Source organism: Aotus nancymaae, unplaced genomic scaffold, assembly GCF_030222135.1.
Source record: "Aotus nancymaae isolate 86718 unplaced genomic scaffold, 86718_ANA_hifiasm-v0.15.2.pri h1tg000067l, whole genome shotgun sequence".
Lineage (NCBI taxonomy): Eukaryota > Metazoa > Chordata > Mammalia > Primates > Aotidae > Aotus > Aotus nancymaae.
In genome coordinates this window covers 28,485,098-28,512,200 of record NW_026988482.1, presented here as the reverse complement: position 1 = coordinate 28,512,200, position 27,103 = coordinate 28,485,098, and the positions used below count along the sequence as shown (strand labels likewise).

Here is a 27,103-nt window from a genome sequence, read left to right as displayed (position 1 = left end):
GTGAGCTACTGTCCCCAGCCTCTTTCATTCTTTAGACATTGTTTCCTTTGCTTCTTTGCCCATATTTAAAATAGCTGGTTTTAAATGTTTTCTTTTTTCTTTTCTTTCTTTTCTTTTTTTTTTTTTTTTTTTTTTTTGAGACAGGGTCTCACTCTGTTGTCCAGGCTGGAGTGCAGTGGTGCAGTCACAGCTCACTGAAGCCTTGACCTCCCAGGCTCAAATGATCCTCCCACCTCAGCCTCCCAAGTAGCTGGGACCACAGGCACACACCACCACATCCAGCTAATTTAAAAAAAATTTTTTTTAGAGATGGAATCTATGTTGCTTAGGCTGGTCTCAAACTTGAACTCCAGAGCTCAAGTGATCCTCCTGCCTTGGCCTTCCAGAGTTCTGGGATTACAGGCATGAGCCACCATGCCCAGTCTTAAAATCTTTATCTAGTAAGTCCAATGTCCAGGCTTCCTTGGGACCAGTTTCTACTGGAGTTATTTTTCTTTTCTTCTCTGTGGTCCATGTGTATTTTTGTTTCTTTGCATAGCTCATAACTTTTTATTGCAACATTGACATTTTAAATAATATAATGTGGCAATTCTGAAAATGAGATTCTTCTTTCTCCAAGTTGTTGTTTAGTGACTTTTTAAAACAAATTCTGTAAAGGCTATATTCTTTGTCATATATAGCTACTGATGTCTCTGCTCAGTTAGCTTAGTAGTCAGCTACTGACTAGACAGAGATTTATTTAAAATTCTGGAACCAATAAGTCTCTGACTTTTTGCTGAAGGGTTCTGGGTATGTGTTGGGGCATGCCTTCAAAATTCAATCAGGTAATTGGCAATTCTGCCTTTATCCTTCACTTCCTGCTTGTTCAGTCTCAAAACTGGCCAGATGTGAGAGCTTGGGGCCTACTCAGTTTGCTTATTATTTTTTTAATCTCACCATCTAGAAGCAATATCAAGTTTTTCTTCAGCATGCACACAGCCCTACTCATGCAAGTGGGCTTCTAGATGCCTAAGAATATGTCAGAGTTTGTCAAAGGCCCTGTGGATAACTCATTGTCCAGCTTTCCTTTTAAGCTTACTGGTTAGCCTATTGTCTACCTCAACTGTTGCTGACTGCCTCAGGTAGTCACAAAGTCAATCAATTGCTTTTAATTGTTTTTGACAAATGCCCCTGTGAAAAGTGTTTTTCTACACTTCGGTTTCTGATTCAGATAAAATAAAGACAGCCATGCAAATAGAATCTTCCAGGGACTCTTCAGACTTGTAAAATAATGACAATTCTCTGTGAAGGAGGCTTTAATAGTTCACCAACCCCCTTCTGCTCTTCTGTTGACTGCCAGGCTGCTGGTTTTCATGACTGAGGGCTGGTGGTTTCCAAAGCTTCTGCAGAAATGAAGGGGAAATGGGAATAGGGCAAATGAAAATGGCACCTTGATTACTATTTTTACCAGATTCAGACATCTTTTTTTCATAAATGCTCTCCTTGTGGTAGGCCAGGTCTCACTAATGCATGCCTCCATAACAACTGTTTCAGTACTGACTGAGTTGTTAAGTTAAATACTAAAAGCCAGTGCCCTTATACAAGGGCTGGGATGTAACAAAAGCCCATCAAGAATTTTGCCTAGGCCTTTCCTGGGCCTTAAAGCATGACAAAATAACAAAGGAATTCTTAACAGGACCCATTTAGGAACAAGTTTTACTGGGGGGCTGAAGAAACTCCCAGGCCTCCAGAAACAAGTTTATTGGGGGGTCTGAAGGAATCCCCAGACTTCCATGATTTAGCAGGAGACAAGATAAGGGTAATCACCCCAGCACCTGGACCCATTTAGATTAAGTAAATTTACTGAGGCTCCAGAGGAAGGTCTTCAGGACTCAGACCTTAGTTACAGATTAAAGGAAGTTAATCATTTAAGTCTTCAGATGAATGGACACTTACACATAGACATATAGCTTAGAAGGTATATAAACTCTGGAAAACTGTAATTTTGAGTTGGTCTGGGGATAATTTCTAGGCCTTCTCCCTATAAACAGTTGCAGAAATAAAAACTCTCTTCCTCCCCAGTTCATCTGCATCTCATTATTGGGCCATGAGAAATAGCAGCCCGACCCTCAGTTTGGTCCAAGAACACTGCTGATTGCTGCAAGCCTTAGGTTAATTTTACAGTTCTAAAAAAGTTGATTGTGATCATTTTTGCCAATTTGCTCACTGTATTTATAGAGAAGAGAATTTTTGGAGATTCATACTCCCTCATTTTTGCTGATGTCTTCCTAATGTATTATTTTCATATTTTTTTTGCTTGAAAAATATTACTCCTTAAAGAGTACTCAGATAATAGGGTAATGGAGACAGTATCTACATGATATTTGGTACTTAACCTCGTTCCTGGAAAACATATCACACTACTGGTCACCAAATCATCAAAACACTGGGTTTCCTCCTATGGACAGAAATTTGTTAGTTTTCTCTTCATTATTAGACATTTTTACTTTTATTAAAATGTATGGTTGTCAGAAGCATTCATTTGAAGCAGAGTGACTCCATCTTGAGTGAGGGCTAGGAAAAATGAGGCTGAGACTTGCTGGGCTGCATTTCCAGTAAGTTAGGTATTCCTAGCCTCTAGATGATTATGGTTAAGGGAACAGATTGATAATGTTTACTAAACAGACCCAGACTCAGGAATGTCCTAATATCCTGTTATCCTGAGAACAGAAGCATTCTTAATTTTGCTTTAAAGATAATAATATCGATTCTTGCAAAATATAGTAAGAAAATTAATCCTTTATCACAAACTCCTGTAGTAGAGCACATCTCCCCATGATTTTTGTTGTTGTTGTTGTTATTCTATATAAAAAAAAGCATTGTACCTGGGGGGGTGCATTTCTCCTCCTCCTCTGTCTATGGAGTAGCTATTCTTTCACCACTTTATTTTCTTAACAAACTTGCTTTCACTTTGCACTGTGGACTTCTTCCAAATTATTTCTTGCATGAGATCCAATAACACTCTTTTCAGGTCTGGATCAGGACTCCTTTCCAGTAACATGGTCATTTATAAATTAAAAGGGATTTATCATGACGTATCAACCACTGCAATGTATTTCGATACTTATTCAAAAAATGAAAATGAAAAATATTGTGATAATTAGCAGGAGGTTTTGGAACATTGAATATTTAATGACATTAAGGATTATTGTTATTTTTTGTTGGTGGGAAAGTAGCATATAAATTATGTATCTTTAAGGAGTCCCTGTCTTTTAGAGATGCATGCTGAAATAGCTACAGATTAAACTATATGACATCTAGGATTTGCTTAAAAATAATCTGGGTAAATGGGGGAAAGCGGTGGGATGAAACAAGACTAGCTATGAGTTGATAACTGTCTAAACTGGTTGGTATGTACAAAGTGGTTCATTACACTATTCTACTTTTTGTCAACCTAAAAGAATCAAAACAGTCAGAATATAATTTATAGAGAGTGCAAAGTATGAGGATGGCCCACCCAAAAACACCAACTACAAAGAAACAGAGTCAGTGTTCTGAAGTAGGGAAGTTAAGGTTTTAGTTATACAAGCAGGGACAGAGGAGTTTTAAGCAGGATTACGACATTTTTCATACAAGGTTGGCACAGAGTTACAGCAATTTGATTGGTTACAGGGAATGTTTCTTTTTGGGAAGGGTACATTTAACACTTTTTACAGATAGGTAATAGTCACCTGATTTAAGCAAAGCAGGACAACAAAGAGGAAGTTAATCTATCATAAGGGTCATTAATTAAGAAGGCAGGAAGTTTTTGTCCCTGACTTGGTTTAACTCTCTCTAGTCATTGTGCTGAACAATAAAATTAAGGAAGCAAGTTAGTCTATAACCTGAAAAACAAGTTGGAACCATATGTGACTCAGATCACAGTCGCATGCCTCTCAATGCTTAAAGTGTTTTTTTGGGAGATCCAACAGCCTTTAAATTATGTTTATTTTCATATTTTCAATGTTTGAAATATTCCATAGTAAAAGGCTTAGCGGTATTGTTTTTAATGTTATGTTTCTTTATGCCTGGGCCTGTGAGGGATTTTAGTAATTTCTAGTGAGTATGTCTTAAAGCAAAGGTTGCAAACAGGTGGCTGTTGCGCTGTACCTATCCCATAGGCAGGTTCTATTTGGCCAGAGCCATGTTTTTTGAAAATGTGAATTAGTTACCAACATTTAAAAATAGAGAAATTTCAGATGATCATCCAGATTTTACATTTCTCTTAAAACCACTGGAAACTGTGGCTACACTGGCCCTCGATCCCTCATGGTGACAACTGGCTAGAGCTGAAAAATGTCTGTCCCCTTCAGAGAAGAAAGGCACTATTTGCCAAGGTTCCCAGCTGCCTAGTCCTCATAGGCACCAAGGCATGCCATTCCTGCTTTATTGTACTTTCATGGCTTGTTGACAACAGGAGATAACAATGAACAATAATCAAAAAAGCGTACCTGAGTTTAACCAATGTAAACTATGACTTACATCTGAAGAACAAAAATGATTTAAGAGGTAGCATTTCACCCAGCTACAAGGCATTCAGAAGAGACAGGATAATATGGTATTTAAGACTTGATGATAATTAGAACATTTCTAGGATGGCAGTGAACCAGCTAGGCTTTAATAGGTACACAACAAATCTAAGCCAATGACAAACAATTTTCTTTCATATGATAAGCTATGGAAATAGAATGCTTTTAAAAAATCAGTCAATTCAAATGAATTCCATCATAAATTATATTTGGTTTAAGGTATGTGATCATTTGAAAACTCAAGTGAAAGGATTTCTGAAAGACAGATGAAGTCTCATTGTAATCCTTCATTTCATTTCTAGCTTCTTACTACTGGGGGAAAAAAAACACCTTATCTTACAAGGTACACTTCAACTGTCATTTCTCAGGAATCCTTCTCTGATTCCCTCCAGGTATCAGATGCTTTCCCTCCTCCTCATCCCATGGGCACTTTGTGTGGGATTCTCTTATGGCTTCTGACCTCCTTCTGTCTTATATTAGTCATCTGTGCATTTATCAATCCCCTTCCTTCTTGTACAGAATGAAAGTTCCTTAATGGAAGAGAATCTGCAGTCACATTCCCTGGGCCCGTATCATAACAACAAGGCAAGCTCTTAAGTATGCCTCACATCATTCCGATGGTCAAAGAAGCCCATTTCCCTCTCTAGTTTTAGATTTCAAAAGTGGTTTATTTATCCCTAAAGCTGAAATGCCATTTATTTTGGAGTGAGAATTAAAGAAAACAGGCTGCTCACAGAGGGTATTCCAGGGCATGGTTGGTGGGCACCATATGAGCAGCCTCCCAAATCCTCTTGACCCTATAGAGCCTTAGGAAAAATCAGAGTCTCTGCAGCCCTTGTTCACTCTCATACAGAAGGTTGCTCAAGTTTTGTATTTTACAGTATGAGTACTTAAAGGAAATCACTTATTTTCAGCATTGATTCCCTGCCAATTTCCAGAAAGTGCCTTCCAGCTGAAGGGCAAAAATAATTGATTTGGACTCTTAATTTCTTTCCCTAAAAATAAGACTCACTCGCCACAATGTATTACTCTATACCCTCTAAGTTATTTTAAAGGGAGGCAGATTGAACTATCACAAAGCAACATTTGGGTTTGTTTTGAGAATTTGTTTAAGGTTTTTTGCTGTCATACAAAATTCCACAGATTTTTTTTTAATTCACAGGTCATTTTTTCAGTACGGTCAAAATACTGGTAAGATGATTCTAGTATCTATCAACAATCAGTTTACTACCAAAAAGAAAGGCTAAAAACCTAAACACTCTTTTTTAAAAAAATTAGTAATATGATAGTACTCAGAAAAAGCACGTTTAAAATGAATGTTTTTCATTAGTAGCCTTACCAATAGATCATTAACAAAATTTGAATGTATAAAGCTTTACTTTAATCAGAAGCAAGAGCTTTTTTGAGCTAACCAGCAAGGAATTTGAAATTGTGTTTCCTTGCTTCTTACTAGGGTCTATTCATACTTAGAAAAAAACAAAACAAAACAGAAAACGTTGACTTGACTAATACATATTTATGTGTACAAATGCAGTTAGGCAGAGCTGATAACCTTACAAAATAAAATTGGCAAAAGTTAAAAACTGGCCAGGCATGGTGGCTCATACCTGTAATCCCAGCACTTTGGGAGGCTGAGGTGGGTGGATCACGAGGTCAAGAGTTCAAGACCAGCTTGGCCAAGATGGTGAAACCCCATCTCTACTAAACATACAAAACAAAATTAGCCGAGTGTGGTGGTGCGCACCTGTAATCCCGGATACTCGGGAGGCTGAGGCAGAGAATTGCTTGAACCCAGGAGGTAGAGGCTGCAGTGAACCGAGATTGCACCAGTGCACTCCAGCCTGGCGACAGAGCGAGACTCCATCTCAAAACAAAAAAAGGTTAACAACTACCTAAGTAGTTGTTTTCTATAATTTCTATCATATCAAGGAAAAAACTTTTAAACTTTTAAAAGAATTATCCAAACCATTAAAATAAAACTAGAAATAAACTCCATTTCTAACAAATACAAATTTTTATTTTTTTTAAAGACAGTCTTTTTTATTTATTTATTTATTTTTTTCTTTTGGAGACGGAGTTTCGCTCTTGTCACCCAGCCTGGAGTGCAATGGCGCAATCTCGGCTTACCGCAACCTCCGCCTCCTGGGTTCAGGCAATTCTCCTGCCTCAGCCTCCTGAGTAGCTGGGATTACAGGCACGCACCACCATGCCCAGCTAATTTTTTGTATTTTTAGTAGAGACGGGGTTTCACCATGTTGACCAGGATGGTCTCGATCTCTTGACCTCGTGATCCACCCACCTCGGCCTCCCAAAGTGCTGGGATTACAGGCTTGAGCCACTGCGCCCGGCCCTAGAGACAGAGTCTTACTCTGTTGCCCAGGCTGGAGTGCAGTGGCACAATGTCTGCTCACTGCAACCTCTACCTCCTGGGTTCAAGTGATCCTCCTGCCTCAGCCTCTTGAGTAGTTGGGACTACAGGCATGTGCCACCACACCTGGCTAATTTTTTGGAATTTTTAGTAGAGATGGAGTTTTGCCATTTTTGGCCAGGCTGGTCTCAAACTCCTGACCTCAGGTGATCCACCTGCCTTGGCCTCCCAAAGTGCTGGGATTACAGGTGTGAGCCTCTGTGCCCAGTCTAACTTTTAAAAAGTATTGATATTTATTTCTAGTTATAAGAGGAATGAATGTTTATTGTAGAAAATTTGGGAACTATAGAAAAGCTTAAGGGAAAGAATAAAATTACAGGTCCCATAATAGCATATTAGTATATTTCCATATAAATACATTTCTTTTTTACATTGATATCATACTGTACATAGTTTTGCAATCTGATTTTTTACTTAATATATCACGAGTGGTTTCTAATTATTTTAATGTACAGTATGATGTTGTATTCTAAAACTTAGCCAATCCCCATTGCTGCACAGTTACATGGCTTCCAATCTTTTTCATTCCAAATAACACTGTGATAAATATCTGTTGAGATTCACTCAGGGTGGTTGACAAAATATTAAGAGATAGTTTTGGTCTCAAACCTTTTGGAAGGCTGAAAGGTTTTTATTAACTTATGAGAGGGGCTGAAGGCGTTAAGAGTATTAAGTTATAGTGAAGATTAGTATAATAAAAGATTCCCCAGTTAAGTCTGTTTACCCCACATCCCTTTGTCTCTACTCTAATTTGTTTACTCATATAAACTTTGTGCTGGATGGTCATCTCAGGAAGAGGTTGAAAGGGGAATTACCCATTAACGGTGTTTATTCTGGGCCCTGCAACAAAGACCTTTTATCATTCGTAAAACCACTCTTTTAACCATGTTAATTATGCTCAAGTATGTTGACTTAGAACCTCTGTTATTAAATCTACACTGAATAAATGCGAGGAAGGACAGGGAGTAGTGGTCCGTTAGCTGCAACCACCCTTTAAAAGCAGCTGATGCCCATCCCTAGTCCACTCAAATCACTGTACTGTGTGTGTGAGTGCATTTATTCATCCATCACTGAGTCAGGGTCTGCAGGACAGACCTCCGCCAGTGGTGATCGACGTCTTAGGTGGTGACCCCAACATGATACCCATCATAACCAGCTCCTGAACAGGGACACCAACATGACCAATGCCACAAACATCCTTTCACATAAATCTGTTTGAACATCTCATTGTTTCTTCAGAATAAATTCTAGAAATGGAAATGCTGGGTTAAGGATATGAACATTTTTTAAGGCTTATGATGGAAAATGTAATTTAGTAGGGTTTCTTTGGAATTTTATGCTTCTAAAAACAGTGACTCTGTTGAAATGATTAGAGTTACATTCTGGGTGGCTTCCCCATGTAAGAACAGTCCCAACACTCAGTTCCTGAGTATCCAGTTAGCCTACTAAGTCTGGCTGTGAACTGCTCATGCTGCCACCACTGCTGCATCAGTAAGCCTAAGTGATGGCTGTCTTGTGTGCTAGCCCTGTTGGCAACCCCTACAACTGCTCCCCTCCCTTGCTAGACAGCTGAGTCCAGCCCAGGAACAGGTCAATACCCAGGATGGCTATATATCCATTTCTACTTGCTTCTTCACTTTCTGCACATATGGTCTCCAACGTACTTGTGAAACATCTCAATCTGAACATGAAAGACTGGGTGCCACTAAGGAGTAGCTAAACACATTCAAAAGGAATGAAAAAATAATATCAAGCAACACATCTTCAGTTGCCAGATTCCATTTTCAGAGTCTCTGTTTCATACTTCCCATCAAAAACAAGTTAGTGTCATAGCAAAGACATGAATTACTGATAATTGTGAAAGATGATTTTTTTGAGACCCATATTTGACCTTGGGTAATACTATTCAAGCTGCTTGTGTTATATAATTAGTAAGAAAAAATAAAGTGCTCTTGAACTATTAGCAACAGCTTCCTTAGCCACCTAGCTGAGGTCACAGCAACCTCCCTAATAGCATTCTTTCAAGCCTAGCTAATAATTTTTCCCACAAACAGTAATCACTGGGCCACAAAGAAAGAACTTTTCCCTAAGAGACTATAAAATAAACCTATTTTCAATGAACCTTCCATTAAAAGGACAGAGCGTGTCAAACCAAATTAAGGTTTTCTTCATCTGTTTGGTTTTGGAAAGTGAGATGTATATTGGCAAAATAAATGTTTTCTAATCATCCACACATTTCGGGTTACTAGTAATGATCCTCCCATTTATAAGTAATAATGTGTTTTGACAATACTAGGAAAACAGCAGTTGTTTTAGAAAATTTCTACATAAATCACAGAAATTTTACAGTCAAGAGCAAAACACCATTGAATCTAAGACCTGAATTGTCATGTTGATTTGGTTAAATAAATGTATGAACTTCCACTTCTGCCATGAAAGATGAAGTAATTTGTACTAACTTTCCTCCTTAGAAAAACTAAAAAAAAAAAAAAAAAAAAAAACCTAGACAAAACAATGATAAAAAATAACATTTCAAAGGCATTAAAAGAGCTAAAAATGAGTGAAGAATTGCTTGGCCAAAATCCAGAAGATGGAAATTCAAAGAAATGAATCTGTTATCAATGCTTCTATTGCCCAGGAGGAATTTGCCAAGCAGTGCTTATGACAGTATCACTAAGCTAGGGAATCAACATTTAGAATCCTTGTTTACAGGAGAAGAAAGGAGATTTGCTCTTCATGGGATATCCCTTTGCGTCTTTTGATTTTAATATTATGTACAGGTACCACATTAAAAGAAAAGAAGATCCAAGAACCATCAATACTATGCATCAAACCAGTTAGTGAATAAGAATCATAAATTATACATTCCTTAATATCACATGGCACATATCTATACTTCACTTTTTCAAAATACAAAGATTAATGTTATCTTGAGATCTATAAACATAATAATAAAATGCACATACTGTTATACTTTGTATACTCCATATTTAGGAATCTAAAGATATGGAGTAGAAAGTAACACATGTTTTGGTACTATGGAATACAATTCTAAAAATATTAAAAATTTGCTTTTAGTGATCAGTGAATGCCCCTGGAAGGCAACTAAGAGCTAAATCTCTGATGGTCTAAATGTAAAATTCCATTCCATCTACCACTATAATGGTTTACATTACAGTTACCAGGATTGCCAAAAATGGATCATGAGTTTAAAAAGTTAGAAATTATAATTTGAATACTATTTTTCATCCTGTAATAGAACCACAGGTTGAGTCTAGATATTCCTTATTCATTTAAAGATAGGCTATTTATATATAATCATACAGGCTCACGAGTGAAACTGATAATGTAATTAATTCTGTGAAACACTTGAGAGATCACAGATGAAATTCTAAACTTTTTAGCTAACCAAATTCTCCAAGGATGACTGCAATGTGAATTTTTATAAAGATTTTCTCATTTTGACACAGAAAATAAGTTCAGGTAGTTTAAGAAAGTGACTTGTAGAGTAAGACAACCATCACTTCAGCTGAAGTGATGATGTGATTATTGGTTCAAAAATTGCTGAGTTGCACAGCAGGTTCATTCTGAGGCTACATAGTTTAAAAGAAACAGAAAATAAAAAAAAGAAGTTGCTGTGAATAGCAATAATAAAGAGTATATGGTAGAAAATGAAAGAGTTAAGAATTCTGAGTCCAGATGAAATAAAAAATGCAAAGGCAATAACTGTAAGAACACACACATAAAAGGTTAATAAAGAATATAAATGCCATCTGTTTTCATGTTTCCTAACAGTAATATTAAAGACATCTTATTGTTTCTATGTAACCCAGTGTTCCTTCATTATCTTGTGGTAAACACCACCCCTCTCCAATTCTCAAGCCCTCTAGCTTAAGTGGGATTGACTTGCACCTCAGTTCCAGTGGTATCTGTCATCCAGAAGGGCCCATCCTGCTGGCCAAGGGATTGGTGCAGACAGGAAGGTCATCCACTTAGAGATGCTCAGGGAATTCTGCTGGGGAATCTAGAAAAGAAAAATTGGGCAGCTATTTTGCAACTTTGAGAAAGCTGAGATACAGTCAAACAGTCTCCAGAAATCACCTCTTTTATACTATGAATACCATGGTAGACTGTATACTATTTCAATACTTGTGTTATGTGTGGATACACAGCATAGCACAGGAACTAAGAGCACAAACTATAGAGCCTGGCTCTTGATCCTAATCTCAGCTCTGCTTCTTATTAACTGTGTGACCTTGGGTAAGTCACTTGAGCTCTCTCTGACTCAGTTTCCTTAACTGTAAAATGGGAATAATGGAACTCAGTAGGCTTGAAGTTTAAATGAATGAATACATAAAAAGCAATCAGAACATTGCTTGGCACAGGATAAGCACTATATAAATGTTAGCTATTATTATCATTATGAGGATTAAATGAATAAATAGAAAGTGCTTAGAACAGTGCTTGACACATAGTAAACCCTGTATACATATTATCCATTATTAAAACTACCAATTCTTTCATTGATTCAACAAATATTTATTTATTTATTTTTTAACAAATATTTATTGAATGCCTCTTCTGTGCCAGGCCAATGTCTTCATTCTACACAAGCAGTATCCAACAGAAATGCAATGTAAACCATATATGTGAGCCAATTATGTAATTTAAAATTTTCCAGTAGTCATGTAAGTAAATAAAATTAACAAATAAAATTACTTTTAGTAAAATATTTTCTTTAATCTCTAAAACATCATTTCAACACATCAATATTAAAAACAAGATATTTTATAAAATTTCATTCTAAATCTTTGTGATCTCACATTTTGTACAGTACATTTCAACTCAGACTAATCACATTTCAAATATTCAACAGCCATATATGGCTAGTGGCTAATGCTTAGTTCTAGACATGAAGACATTAAAAAAAGAGGGGAAATGTTATCTTTGTCCTCTACCACATCTTGTTACTGACTATATAATTTTTTTCGATTTTTAAAGTCCTTTCACCTTTGTTATTTGAGAGTAACATGCCTTGACCTGAAGGATTGATCAGATTTTAGCAGGTGGAGAAAGTTTCCTTCAAGAGGAAACACATGAGCAGAGGCAACAAGGCAGGAAAACAAAGGGTCTATTAGGGAGCTAGAAATCAGAGAGCAAAATCTAAGCTTTATTAGGAAAGCCCTTAACAGCAAACCAGGGAGGCTAGATGTTGCTGGTCAGGTGGGGGGAAGAAACTGAAGGTTTGCGAGTGGGAGAGGCAAGATCAGATTAAATTAACAGCTGAAGATAGAGTATAGCGAAACTAGAGGTAGCTTATTAGGAAATCACTGCATTAAATCTCAGGCAAAAATGATCTAGATAAAGGAATGTAGAGGAAGAGATAGCCTCACAATGTCCAGTACTCAGGAGATCCCAATGTTAGTTTCTTTTCTCTGGCAATTGGATAGATTTTAAGGAATTGTTTAAAAAGATCTTTGTCTCTCATTCAACCAAAACAAGTATCTGAGCACTTACTACTTGCCAAGAAATATGACAGACCTTAAGTATATAAAAGAGAATAAGGCAGACAGGATTCCTGACCTCTTCTTCTATTTTCTTGAGGACAAGAGACAAAAATCAATTATCAGATAAATAGTTTCACAATGTGAATTACTATGAAGAAAATAATCACGGAGACAAGTGACCGGAGAAGGGCACCCTGAAGTGGTGACACCTAAGCAGAGAGTGAAAGGATGAAACGAACTGGATGTGCACAGTCAGAAGAGGGTTCCACGTAGAGGGATAATCATGGCAGAGTCCTAGAGATATCAGTAAAACCCAGGGTGTTCACAAAGTGAAAGAACAATGTTGCCAGAGCATAATCTGGGTGGGGAGGTGTGGCCGGAAGTACAGTGAGAAGAGCAATCAAGAGGACAAGTCACCTTAGGCCTGTAGGCCATGACAAGGAACTGGATTTTAAGAGCAATAGGAAATCACTCAATTTTAGTGTTCAGAAGGTTTTAGGCAAGGGAATGAAATGATCTCCGTTTTAAGATCGATCTTGCTAGTTTGAAAAACTGCCTAAGGATGGTAAAAGACGGAACCTGGGATTTCGGTTAGAAGGAAACTAGCATAGAGCAAGTGAGAGATGATGGTGGCATGGTCTAGGAAGAAAGGCCCTTGGGAAAATTAACAGCTCCACCCTAATATTTTTGCAGAAGTGATCCTTTATGATTGTGGTGCACAAATCCCAGGTGAGGTGAAGGATGTTGTCTTGTCCTATTATGAACTTTTCTGGGGAAGATGCTCTTTCCAAACTCAACATAAAATTAAATCTTTGTCAGTTCTAAGTATTAGAACATACAATCTTAACCAACATTGCTAAATACAAAATAGATTTCCAGCATATAATTCTCATTTGCTGAAAGGTGATTAGGAATCTTTCCAAAGAGATGACACACGGCTTGAGAACGGGGCGGGGTGGGGGGAGGTGGAAGCCAAAGGAAGCAGCCATTAGGACTCCACGCTGAAAGAATAGCCAAGTGCAGAGGACTTGAGATGGGAATGAAATGGCCACGTTCCACGAACAGAAGCAGCCCAGTGGCTGGAGCAGAGTAAACATCCATGGTATGTGGTCCACATTTAGTAACTGCCCAAGAAATATCTTTTAATTCATCTGTCACCGCAGTACTCACAAGCAGTCGCCATCAATAAGAAACAAGCAGAGACAGGGCCTACAGTTAAATTTATTTTTCAGTAGCCTCACAAAAGGCTAAGGAAAACTCAGTTTCTGGTGAACCCAGGTAGACATGTTGATTTTAAAGAGAATGAATATATATATATATATATATATGAGGAGCCTGGCAGTATGCTCCCAAAGGCGTGACAATAAAGTTCCTTACGGTGTAGAGTTACCACCCTCCTACCAAATCTTACAAGCTCAGCACCCTCAAACGTCGACACGTCTGGAAAATTCGGAAGCATTTCCTCCTGTCAGAGGCCCTTCAAGGCACTTCATACAGGGCAGCCTCTCCTACCCCGATCCGGGGTCTATCAACCAACTAGAAAACAGATACCCTCACTAGGCGGCGCGAATGAACTCTCCACAAACAAGTGGGATAGAGAACTGGAAACCGCGGGCTTACAGGGCAGTCCTTAATGTCATATCCGGTTGTCCGCTGGGCCGCCTCCGCCGAACCGGAAGTCGCAGGTGTGACGGGACAAAAACGCCCGTCGAGGGCGTCTCTTTCAGCAGCCAATGGGCGCTGCCGACCTCCGTCCACGTCATTGTTTTGTCTAATCACGGCCTGTGACGCTCGAAGGGCGGGGCGCAGAAGGAGGTACGGAAACCAAGAGGGGCCAGGTGCCCAGTCGCTCCGAAGCCGGGAAGTGGGGCAAGATGGTTTACATCTCGAACGGTGAGTTGAGGGAGGGCTGTGGCTTCAGCCGCTGACCTGGAAGGTCGGACCCTGGGATCCTTTCATCGTCGCTCGCTGAGTCCTGGGCCCGGTGCGGCTTCTCTGGACTTAGTGCTCCGAGGCCGGGCGGAGCTACGCGAAGTCGCCCGGGCTTGCGGCGCGTCAGCCGGTTGTCTCCGAGCCGGCAGTCGGGGGCCGAGGTTCCGCTGGCCTCACGCTGAGTATTGGGAGCCTAGCAACCCCGCCTTCGTACAGCAAGCGTTTGATTGTGGATTTGCGAGGGTGGTCTTTCCTCTCGGGCGTCGGTATCCTTAAAACGACGTAAGGATACCGACGTAAGGACAACGATGCCGACGCTGTACACGTAGCGCTTGTGCTCTGGGCACTGTTTCAGTTATTTCCTTATCGTCACATTCAATCATGTTTTACAGGTGGAAACTCTGAGGCGCAGATAGATTAAATAGCTTGCCCAGGATCACAGAGTTAACAGATAATGGCTGAGTCGGGATTCGAACCCAGGTTGGCTGACGTCAGCATCCTGTTACCAACTATGCTGCCTCTTTCTACAACGTGTAAAAAGACCGAGCCGACCTAGGATGGTAATTAGATGAAAGCTTTGCATAGGCTTTTTCCCCAGGAGAGGGTAGCTAGTCATACATGGAACTTTTTGCTCGAATTTCAAGGGACACGGGAATAAGTACTCTCCTCCCCTAGGAGCAAGTTAATTATTACCGGAATAGAGAATCTGAGAGACTTAATTTTGCGACTCCGCAAAGAAGATGACCGGAAGGGAGGGACAGGACTGTCTAAGATCAGTGCTAGAGCTGCCTGCCCACCTGTTTGACTCAGGTGAAATTCTTTGGTGCAGTTTTAACAAGGAGTTGTGGATCACTGGAACTAGGTCTTGGTTCTGTTTGAGTCATCTGTTTTTCTCCAGAGACGAGTAAGGTAGCTAAAAGCATTCTGGCTAAGCGCACTTTTATATTTCTTGACTTTTCAAAATCTTCCCTCCTCATCTCCCACTTAAAAATCTTTGAAACAAGTAGATCAATGGACACTACAGAAAAGCATCAAAATTTCATCTTAGTTTTAGGCGCTTTCAGACTAGTTTGTTTTAGAGCCTGTTTTATAGCCTTTGTGATGAAAGCTTAAGGCTGGAAGCTTCTGTATGAATTGTTTAATGATTCCTTGTATTTGTTGTCTTACTGTGTGTTCATTATTTCATTTGGTCCACAAAAGTAGCCGATTAGGGCCCTTTATCGCACTTAAGAGTTGAGAAATGGAACTGCATTCCAACACCACATTTCTTTCTGGAGATACTGGTGGAAGGGAGATTCTGCCTCCAGAAACTAGGAGGGAAAGTGGAAAAGCAAGATAGAATCACAGGAAGAAATGACAGTTTCCAATTAGATATACCTTCTTAGGGTTGTATTATCAGCACTTAATGAACAAAATCTTTTTCTTACTATCAGATGACTTTTGTTTTGCAGCAATCTTATGTGATGGCTAGCCGTGGAATACTTTTTGTCGGAAAAGGAAAAATGTCACATCAGCCAACGAGCAGAGCTAGTAAGAGACAGAGAACTAAGCCTGTCATCCACCCTCTAACTTTTGTAGCCCCTTGCTCTCAGTAGCATAGTGAGAGCTTAGGTCCAAGTGGTTATCTGAAATTAAGCCAGTGAAGAAAAGAGGAAAAGTAAAACCCTCGTGGAGGGGGTAGAAGTGAGTGGGGTGAAGCCCTTGGGATAATGGAAAGGAGAGGTAGTTAACAGTTATTCTTCCCCCTAAATATTCTGATGTCTTGATTTGCAAAGCTGAAATTACAGTGTACCAGCTTATGTTGTAGCATCTATTAAAGTGGTTTGAAAAATAGATCCAGTTTGCTTAAGATAAAACTAGAGTCTATTATTAGAAACAAAAGTATGCTATTATAGAAAATGGTGGTTATTTTAATGAAGAACAAGCCAAATTCTCTTTAGTACTTAGAGCATACACACTCTTTAATTTATAAGAATTTTATCAAAATAACCGATTCCAAAGACATGTAAAAGTATGAATAAGCGATCTTTTTATACAGGCAAGAGACTTTGCAAATGAAATACTCAACACGTTTAGGAATATGGAAGTGGTGTGAGCATTCCTTTATATTCACCCGCCCCATTTGTTTCTTCAAAGTAATTGAATAAAGAGATATTTTTACACCCATGTTGATAGCAGCGTCAGAAGGTGGAAGCAACTCAAATGTCCATCAACAGATATGAGTGGGTAAACAAAATGTAGTATATACATACAAGGAAATATTCAACCTTCAGGAAGGAGATTTTGACACATGCTACAACATGATGAACTTTGAAGACATGCCAAGTGAAAAACTGGTCACTAAAGGACAACAATTTTACGGTTCTTTTTTTGAGAGGGAGTCTTGCTCTGTCGCGCAGGCTGGAGTGCAGTGGCTAGATCTCAGCTCACTGCAACCTGTGCTTGCCTGGTTCAAGTGATTCTCCTGCCTCAATCTCCCGAGTAGCTGGGACTACAGACGTGTGCCACCATGCCCTGCTAATTTTTGTATTTTTAGTAGAGACGGGGTTTCACCATGCTGGCCAGGCTGGTCTTGAACTCCTGACCTTGTGATCCACCCAAAGTGCTGGGATTATAGGTGTGAGCCACCGATTCTTCTTTTATGAATTCCTAGAGTAGTCAAATTTGTAGGACAGAAAGTAGAATGGTGGTTCCTGGGGCTGGGTGGAGAAGGTAATGGGAGTCAGGGTTTAATGGGTATAGCGTTTCAGCTGGAGAAGATAAAAAAGTTCTAGAAGTGGATGGTGGTGATGGTTTTACATCAATGTAGAATGTACTTAATACCACAGAACTGTACTCTTTAAAATGGTTAACCATTGGTAACCATTGCTAAATTTTTTAACCATGGTAAATTTCTGTTATATATTTATAGAAAGAGAGAAAATACTTGAATAGAATGAAGTCACCAACCAAGATTATAAACTGCAATAGGCGTTTGACATACTAAAGTGATGTCCCTAGATAACATGGAACATTACTTCTCCGAACCTTTCCTTAGAATGATGCTCAGATTTCTTCTGGTGTTGGCCATTTGGAACAATGGGCAACTTGAAACCCAAGTCAATCATTGTTACCTCACCAATTAAATGCAGTGCCTCTTGGGTTAGGGATTGGTAGCACTCACTAAAGTTTCTTTAATTCTTGTCTGTAGGACAAGTGTTGGACAGCCGGAATCAAGCTCCATGGAGATTATCTTTGATAACAGATTTCTTCTGGGGAATAGCTGAGTTTGTGGTTTTATTGTAAGTATAGAAGTGCTCTTAATTGTCCTGATATTTAAGTTGACAGGAGTACATTGTGTGCATTATGTTAGGTATCTTAAATAAACCCAACTTTTCTGAAGAGTTTTTTAATTGCAATTTTAAAAATAGCTTTACAAAGAGAAATAGACTTTAGTAATAAAGCTGCTACCACCAGACATCTTATGATTATGAATATATGTTAGTTGGATTGTAAACTTGACCATGTCTTAACCTTGGTGGTAACCATTTCAACCTATGGCTGGGTCTGTCCATTCTAATGCTAAATGACTGGGCCTCACTTTCTCTCTACTATTATTGGGGTTGTGTGTGTGTGTGTGTGTGTGTGTGTGTGTGTGTGTGTGCAACTTTTATTCCATATTATAAAATAAAGGGTTTTATATCCTGGTTTTTAAAAATACTCCAAAGTAGCGAACTTTTTTATAATGAAGGGTTAGAATTGGTAAAGAAGGCAAAAATTTTAATGTTTTCATAATTGTAAGCAGTTATTAAATGCATTTTTTGGTCTTTTACATGCTGTTTGTTAGAATTGTTCATCAACAATTAAGAAGTCTTAACTATTCCTAAATTTGAACATATATTTGAGTATCTCATGATCTGAGAACTGTAGGGGTGCAAAGATGTGGGAGACAGACCCTACTTTAAATTCACTTTACGATCAGTAAAGTGAATATTGCAAGTGTGGGCATGACTGTGGGATGTGAAAATCAGAGGAAGTTATGCCAGATAAAGGAAACCATATGAAGGATGGCAGAGAAGTTTTGAGTATCAGGCTGTGGTCTTTATGCTTAATTTGATCTTAGCTGTGGTTTAGAAAGTTTAATTTTATGGCCGTATATAGCATAAATTAGATGGCATAGAATGTAAAATGGAAGAGATGGTTCCATAGAAAAATACAAGGCACAAGAGAGGCCCTGAGTTACCCAATGTAAAACTTCTTTACAAATTTCACCTACTCCATGTTGTTTATAAAAATACTTTTTAAACTCAGTTAAATCCATGTCATATTACATATCATTTTTTTAAAATTCCATTTAAATGGATTCCCAGAAGCCCTGTGCCTCTGTCACACCACCCTCGGTCCCTCCTTCCCCAAGATGTTAGGTAGACTTTTGCAGTGGAAATGAACATAAGACACTGTAAAAACCTGATGGCTGATTTAAAATGGAGGTCGGGGATGACTGGTTTCATGCTCTCTAGGGGAGTTATTAGCAAATAAGAAATACAAAGAAGGGTGGATTTGGTGTACAACATACCACATTCAGTTTATGGACACATGCTTAAGTTAGATGGTGTGGTCCAGCTGGCTACAAGAAATGTGGGTTGGGAGCTAAGTGGGTTTAATAATACTCTCATAGGGATGATAGTTAAAAACCACGGAAATATATTTAGAATGTTGTCAAAAGTGATACCTTTGTTGTTTCTGCCCCTTGTTTCAGTTTCAAAACTCTGCTTCAGCAAGATGTGAAAAAAAGAAGAAGCTATGGAAACTCATCTGATTCCAGATATGATGATGGAAGAGGGTACAGCTTTTTAAATTGATAATAGTTGTTTTTATCTCTTCGTATATCTTGATTAAATTAGATATTTTAGGTAGAGTTAGATTTGTGGAAAGCAAAAGTTTAAGTTCTATTTTACAAAATTAATGTTACTGTAAATTAAAAGTCAAGTTGCCTCTGATTTGAGAATAATCAGAGTTAATCTGACAAAGCTAAAATATACATCAAATATCCCATGGAAAAAGTCAAAATTAGAGGATGAAAACTGATGGCCAGCATTAAAATCTAAAGACTTCATTTTAAAATCTGGATTTCCAGTTGCTAATTAAAAACTTAAAAGATCAGGTACCACTGGGCTAGACTTATGTTTCCATGAGGCAAAAATCAGCTGGAGCTGGATTTCAGGGGGACATTACTGGAGGTGCCGTTCAGTTCATCACAGTCCTTTCTTGACTCAGTTCCTTGTGTACAATATGTATTTGGTCCCTTTAAGTGTTTGAATTTTTGCCTTCTGACGTAAAATGGTAGTTTTTATTTTAAAGGGTGCTGAGAAAGAATAGGGTCTAGTTGAGTGCTCTTAAAAGGAGCAATTAAAGTTGTGTCTATCAAACAGTAGCTACTAACTTTTTATTTCGTTAGGCCACCGGGAAACCCTCCCCGAAGAATGGGTAGAATCAATCATCTGCATGGCCCCAGTCCTCCTCCAATGGCTGGTGGATGAGGAAGGTAACTTCAGATCTGAAATTATTTTGTAGGATTTTGTTTTGAAAATGCTTCTGTAGTAATGTTTTCTTTAAGAAGTTGTCCAACAGTTTATAATTACTCAGATATTATTTGCAAATATATTTATTATCTTAACCCTTGAAATATTCACTGGCCTTATCAAAATGTGTTTTGAGAAAGGTTTTATAACATGTAATATGTTTGGCTTTTCACAGAGATCCAAATTAATAACCAGTAACCAATTATTGTAACATTTTCTTTTAGGTAAATGTCTGCTCTAAGAAGCAGACAACTGGACATATGCATTCCTAGCAGAAGGAAACCATCAAGAAGTGGAAGGCTGATCATGCTGAGCAGTAGATGAATGTGTATGTCTAAACAAGGACTGTTCTGTGTCTTCACAGATGAATGAGGTCATGCCAGGAATTCCCTCTGCAGGGAACTGGCCTGACTGACATGCAGTTCCATAAATGTACATGTTTGTCTCATTACCTTTTTGTATAGTTTATTAAAGTATTAATATAGTTTTAATAAGTAAATTTTTAGGTTGCACAATGGACTCCTCATCTTTATATTAAATTCATGAAAAAACTGAAGAAAATAAAGCCTGTGAATTTAGCACTGTTAGTGTCACCTTTTTGACTTCTGAAATACCGTTCATTGTTAACTTTTTCTCATTTATAAATCACATTGTATTTATTTCGGTAGTATGCATATCATATCTGTGCTCTTGAATTAATTTTTTAATATATTTGTCTCATGAATCTTTAATACATTTTGTCTGATTTGCTACCAAATATAATGATCCAGGGTATTTATATAGCCATAGGTAACAAAACTGAGCTACAAAATGAAGATTTACTACATAGTCTTTAAACTCATGGACTTGGGCCAGGTGTGGTGGCTCATGCCTATAATCCTAGCACATTGGGAGGCCGAGACAGGCAGATTACTTGAGGTCAGGAGTTCAAGACCAGCCGTACCAACATGGTGAAGCCCCATCTCTACTAAAAATACCAAAATTAGCCATATGTGGTGATGTGTGCCTGTAATCCCTGCTACTCAGGAGGCAGAGACAGGAGAATCACTTGAACCCAGGAGGCTGAAGTTGCCGTGAGCACAGCACTGCACTCCTGCCTGGGCGACAGAGTGAGAACCTGTCTCAAAAAAATAATAGTAATGAAATAAAATCATGGGCTTCAATGCTATCTTGACAAATTTGAACTCTATACAACTGCTCAAAATACTGCCTATTGGCTTTAAACTCCATCTGAATACTGATAACTCACTTTCTTTCACTAGAATGGAAGCTCTGAGACTAGAAATTTAGTTGGCAGTCCTCTGAATAGTGATTACATGTAAGATAGGCATGTAGTATTTACTGGAAATAAATATTGGAAAAACGAATACAGATAATTCTAGTGTTTAACAGGCTTTGAAACCAAGTATTCAGGTGAAAGCCTTTTTATGTTGATTTATCAGCATTTATTCAACCCTGTTTGTCAGGAAATGGGATATTGTGGCATAAGATACCAGTGTTCAGGATAAATAAGTAATTATAATGCAAGTTTCAGGATAAGGATAACAGCTTGTTGGCCACTTCAGTTATGTATCAGATTTTTTTTTTTGGTGACAGTGTCTCTCACCCCGTTATCTAGGCTGGAGTACAGTGGCTGCTCACTGTAGCTTCAACCTTTTGGGCTTAAGTGATCTCCTGCTATGGCCTCCCAAAATGGTGAGATTACAGGTGTAAGCCACTGTGCCCAGCCTGTAAATTTTTATACATTTTTAATTCTGACAATGTGAGGTATATGTATAATGTATACATATATACAAAGTGAGGTAAATGTATAATGACATTTGCATTATACAGATACATGCAAGGGTTCAGTAAAGTTTGGTAGTTTCCTAGACTGTATGGCCAGTGAATGGCAGAGGCATTATTAAACCTCCATCTGACTCTCTAGCAGGGAGACCATGGTAGTCTCAGTAGGTTGTTGGTTGGTGTTACTGATGGCTTTGCCCGAGCATGTGAACCATGGTCCTCTTCTGCCTTCTAGCACTGCCACTGCTTCAGGACTTGTTCTTCGGGTCTTATCCCAGAGTCCTGGCTGCATTTGACATTCAGGTGTTCTATTTTGCACTTCAGATAGAATTACAGTGTGATAGAATTACAATGTAAAACGCAGGCTATTGAGTACTTGTGCTTTTTTTTTTTTTTTTTTTTTTTTTTTTTTGTTCCATTGGTCTATATCTCTGTTTTGGTACCAGTACCATGAGTACTTGTGCTTAACACTTGTCTTTGCTACTCAATATGGTCTTGAGTGGGTTATGCCATTTTATCTCAGCTTACCTGTAAAATGGGGATGAAATTTTTATCTCAGAGTTCTTTATTTAGTATTTAGTCAACACATGCTTATGGGCACCTACCTGTACTGAAGATAACTGGCAAATAAAGTCTCACAAAGCTTACGTTCTAGTACGGAGACAGTAAATGAGCAGGCAAGATAATTACAGACTAATGCTTCATGATTCAAAGGAAATAGGATGATGAGAGGTTAACTGCAGAAGGCCTGAGGTGACATTTGATTTAGGACGTGAGAATGAGTCAGCTGAGGGAAGAGCAAAGCAAAATGAACAGCAAGTGCAACAGCCTGATGATGGGAAGGGCTTGGCATGTCAGAAAGATAAACAAGTGTAGGTGGAAATGCCAAGGAATGGGGAGAGCAGTGTGAGGTGAAATTAGAAAGATAGCAAGAACTAGATATGGTCTTTAGGTGGTGGTTAGATCTTGTTGCTTGAGCAAAGGGAAACCATTAGTGTTTAAAGCATGAGTGACATCTAAATTTTGAGATGTCTTACTAAGTGAAGTGCAGGGTACATAGTATTGTCTTTACGTATTTTAAAACAACATGTGGGCAACTATATAAGAACAGATCATAGGGTGACAGGACAAGGAATTCAAGTTAAGAGGCTGTTGTAGTCATCCAGGTGAGATGGTAGTGGCATGGGATTGGAGAAGTGGATGAATTCAAGATCTACTTGAGAGACTGCAGGATTTACTGATGGATTGGATGTAGAAGCTGTGGACAAGTGAAGAATCAAAATGACATCTACTGAGACGGTGAACGTCAGAGGGGAGGGAATCATGAATTCCATTTTGGACATATTTAAGTTTGCAGTGCCTTGTAGTCAATCCAGATGGAGACCAAGAGGCACTGGTTCCGCATCTCAGAGAGGTTCAGCCTGGACATATATATTTGGGAGCCATCTTCATTGTTAACGCTAGGAAACTGGATTGTCACCCAAGGAGTGTGTCTGGAGGAGACCTAACCCCAACAACAGAAGTTGGACAGAACATGAGAACATAGAAGAAAAACTAAGAGTACATGTAGATCTAGGAAGCCAGGAGGAGAGACGCCTGTGAGAACGAAATAAGATGCTGGTTATCGGCCGACCCCCACTAGGCGCTCAAAAAGCTATGTGTACTATGTTGCTAGCATGCTTCTGCCAGGACTAATCACAGAAACACCCACCCAACCCACAAACACACCCTGTTCCGACCCCCGCGCCGGGCAGCCCCGCCCCAGCCTTCCCGGAGCCCTCTGGGGCGACTCCGCGGCGGCCATCTTGACTGTGGGCAGCCGGCCGTGCGCCTGCGTGGTGGCCCTTCCCAGCAGTCCTGGCTCAGTCACTGAGGCGAGAATTTGGTGGGTGTCGGCGGCCACGATGACCCAGGCTGAGAAGGGTGACACGGAGAACGGGAAGGAGAAGGGCGGGGAGAAGGAGAAGGAGCAACGCGGTGTGAAGCGCCCCATCGTGCCCGCGCTGGTGCCGGAGTCGCTGCAGGAGGTGCAGCTCGGAGCGGGTTTGGGTTAAAACCCTGTACCCTTGCTTGGGTCCTCCGCTGCCGGCCAGGGAGCTGGAGGCGGCGGGAGGCTTCGGGTACCCCCTACAGGCCCCAGCCCTGGTGGGGAGTGCGGAGGTGGTCGTTCCTTTCCGGGTCGTGGCGCGCCGGGACGTCGAGGACTAGGAAGTGCGGAGCGCCAGGAATCAGGCGGAGCGCAGGGAATCTGCTCCGACCTCCCGCGCTCTTGCCCCACCGGCTGGCTGTGTTCGCTCCGGCCCGAGCTCTGGCCCCAGCTTCCCCGACCATAAAAAAGACCATGGTGATACCTGCCGCCTCGCAAGTTGCCATGAGGCTTTAATGGTGGCAGATACAGTTTAGCACCAGGCTGGTTCACAGGGAGCGTCAGCCTGTAGTTGTTAAGGAATAGTTCGGGGTTCAGGCTTTTTCCTTTGTTAAGGAAATTTCGGATAGTGGAAGTCATTACAAGCTTAAAAGCAAGGAAATGGTGTACGTTTGTCTGAATAGCTATTAAGAACTTGTGTATCAAAAACAACCCGATTAGACCAAACTAAACTAGTCAGAAAAAAGTATTTGCAGTAGCATGCCAGGCAAAGGACCTCAGACGTGTACATGCACACACACCCCTACCGATCAGTAACTAAAACACAGCATTCATGTAGGAAAACGGGCAACGGCAGTGTACAATTCACATAAGAAATAAGGAGGCATAAATTGCTCGGAACTTCATGTAGGACATCTCTGAGCCAGCTTCCTCACCAGTAGATGGATTTAGGATAATATCTAACTAGTGAGCAGCTAGTTAGCTATCACTAGTGTGACGGTGCTTGGCACACAGTAAGCCCAGAGTGGCCATTACTATTGCACAGGCCTGGTTTCTCCATCCATCTAGTTGAGAAGGCTGCTTGGACGGTCTGGTCTGTAAGGGCCTTGCTCGATCCCTCCCTCTAGGTTTCTCCCACTCTGTAGGGGGTGATTAGGAGGGGAGAGCTCACACTTGGACATAGGACAACAGGTATCAGAGCATGGCATGGAATGGTCTTGTGCAGAGGGAAGTATTGGGCCCTCAAGCAAGTACCTCCTCCATCCCTGACAGGGAGGGTTTCTTAAAAGGAGGTGACATCTGAAGAGAGACCTGAAGGTGATTAGGAGCTAGCCACAGGGAGAGGGGAGTCTCAGGGAGGAAGAACAGTGTGGAAGAGACTTGTGCCAAGAGAAGATATGAAGTGTTGGAGACACAGCCAGTGGATTAGGATGTCTGGAGTTAAGGAAGAGGACTGGAGATCTTAGCAGGGGCCATATCATGAAGGTCATGTAAGCTACAGAGTCTGACCTTTTGTGAAGGCAATGGATCACCTTGAAAGGCTTTGCTGTATTAAGAGCCAGCATTCCTTGAATGCTTCTTGTGGCCCAGCTCTGAGTTACATGATTAACTCATTTAATCCTCACAGTAACTGTGAGTTAGGAACTTCGTCCAGAGCAAGGGAGTGGCCTTCAGAATTTGCAGACAGATCTGTGAATTCAGAGCCTGGGCCCAGATTCTATAGCAGCATTTCTTCAGTCACATAAATGCTCAATAACTGTATGTTAATTTGTAGTGGATAATTTTGGTTTCATTCATTTAAACAAATATTTGTTGAGCTATGTACTATGACTCAGGTTAAGGGAACATAATAAACAGTGAGTTTGTGTTTAGGTAGAGAGGAGGAATTAGATACTTCTCAAAGAACTCCCTTTACTGAATTATTTTGAAACCTTTGAGCCAACTTCTTAGTTTAGCTTGTTATATGTATGTTGTTTAACTTTGTTACCTGCATTATTATTTACTAAGGTCACATATGTATGTTTTATATCTGCAGCAAATCCAGAGCAACTTCATCATTGTCATACATCCAGGTTCAACAACTTTAAGGATTGGTCGAGCCACAGACACTCTTCCTGTCAGCATTCCTCACGTCATTGCACGAAGACACAAACAACAAGGGCAGCCCCTGTACAAGGATAATTGGCTCTTAAGGGAGGGACTAAATGTAAGTCAAAAATAGAGGACCTAGAGAGAAAGCCTAAGGTTGTTTACCTGGGAGGGCTTAGAGACTTAAGTACACCAGAATCTTGCAGAAACATCTTCATAGCTTTGCTGTGTTTTAAATGTCACTCATTTTTCATTGGAGCTAGGGACTGTAGAGGTAAAGAATTACAACAAAAGTAAATCTTTCAGGGTGAATTGAGTGTTGATGAAGGTGATCTATAATGGAAGACACAAAATTGTCACTCAAAGTGATACATTCAGGTCATTGTTGACAGGCTTAAACTTACTGGTTAAGCCATACTGAAACTGTAAGTTTCTCTTCCATATACTTACAGTTTAAGTCAATAAGTCAAACTCTTATTTTCAATCCATTAGCAAATTAAATTGTTGGAGTAAGCACTTATTATGGTCTTAGATTAACCATAATTTCAAGGCAAAATAAAAATTTCCTTGCAGTAAGCATTTACGTTATCCTGTGTTGCAGATGGTAATTATCAGGAAATTCTTTGTGATCAGTGATAAATCTATATATTACATCATAATCCACTTTTTACTTTGAAGTTTTAAGTCAAGGATAGTTTTGGGAATGTAAAGTTTCTTTAATTCTGATAGTAGGCCTTAGGGTTTCATTTTTTTAGTGTAACCAGCAGACTCTACAAAAGTTCAGTTGTAAGCTTAAACTGAATAATAAGTTTAAGCTTATTATTCAGTGTAGACTCTTAATATAATAAGTAGATACTTACTAATAAGTGTAGACTCTTGCTGATATAAGAGTCTACACTTATTTATCTTTGGATCTTACAATTCTACTTTAGGGAATATGTTTAAGGAATAAAAATAAAAAAAACAGTTCTATAAAGATATTTATGGACATTTTCTTTATAATGAGAATATTTGCTGATCAACGTGAAGGAATGTGACTGTCAAAATTATAAACATAAGCATTATATAATTGTATGGCAGAGTCTCTGAAGTACTTTGTCAACATGAAGTCGGTATGCTCTGATTAGTGCTGTGAGAAATTTTATGAAAAATCACTTGAAAATTATAGTTGGTTTATAGCGAGGGCTGCTTTTGACTTATTTATAATAAAAGATTTCTGGGAATTCTTTTTTTCTTTTCTTTTCTTTTTTTTTGGGGGGGACAGGATTTTGCTCTCTTCTTCAGGCTGAAGAACAGTCATGCGATCTTGGCTCATTGCAACCTCCATCTCCTGGGCTCAAGCAGTCCTCCCACCTTAGTCACTCAAGTAGCTGGGACCACATGCCTGT

General features: G+C 39.5%; 2 protein-coding genes across 4 annotated transcripts in view; both read left to right on the top strand.

Annotated features, from left to right (window-relative positions):
- Positions 1–14,209: 14,209 nt before the first annotated feature.
- SELENOK (selenoprotein K) lies at positions 14,210–19,942 on the top strand. The gene is made up of 4 exons (XM_021671644.2): positions 14,210–14,375; positions 17,605–17,695; positions 19,153–19,236; positions 19,852–19,942. Exons 1-4 carry the CDS (start codon positions 14,357–14,359, stop codon positions 19,940–19,942), a joined length of 285 nt encoding a protein of 94 aa, XP_021527319.1. The 5' UTR covers positions 14,210–14,356.
- Positions 19,943–23,613: 3,671 nt separating this feature from the next.
- Positions 23,614–27,103, top strand: part of ACTR8 (actin related protein 8) — a 17,937-nt gene continuing 14,447 nt past the window's right edge. The window contains exons 1-2 of one of the 3 annotated variants that reach the window (XM_012460759.2): positions 23,614–23,787; positions 25,663–25,833. In XM_012460759.2, the coding sequence (XP_012316182.2) occupies positions 23,665–23,787; positions 25,663–25,833 (294 nt within the window). In that variant the 5' untranslated portion in view covers positions 23,614–23,664. The remainder of the gene's footprint in view (positions 23,788–25,662; positions 25,834–27,103) is intronic. The other 2 variants (XR_010338991.1, XM_021671643.2) reach the window with 2 other exon arrangements.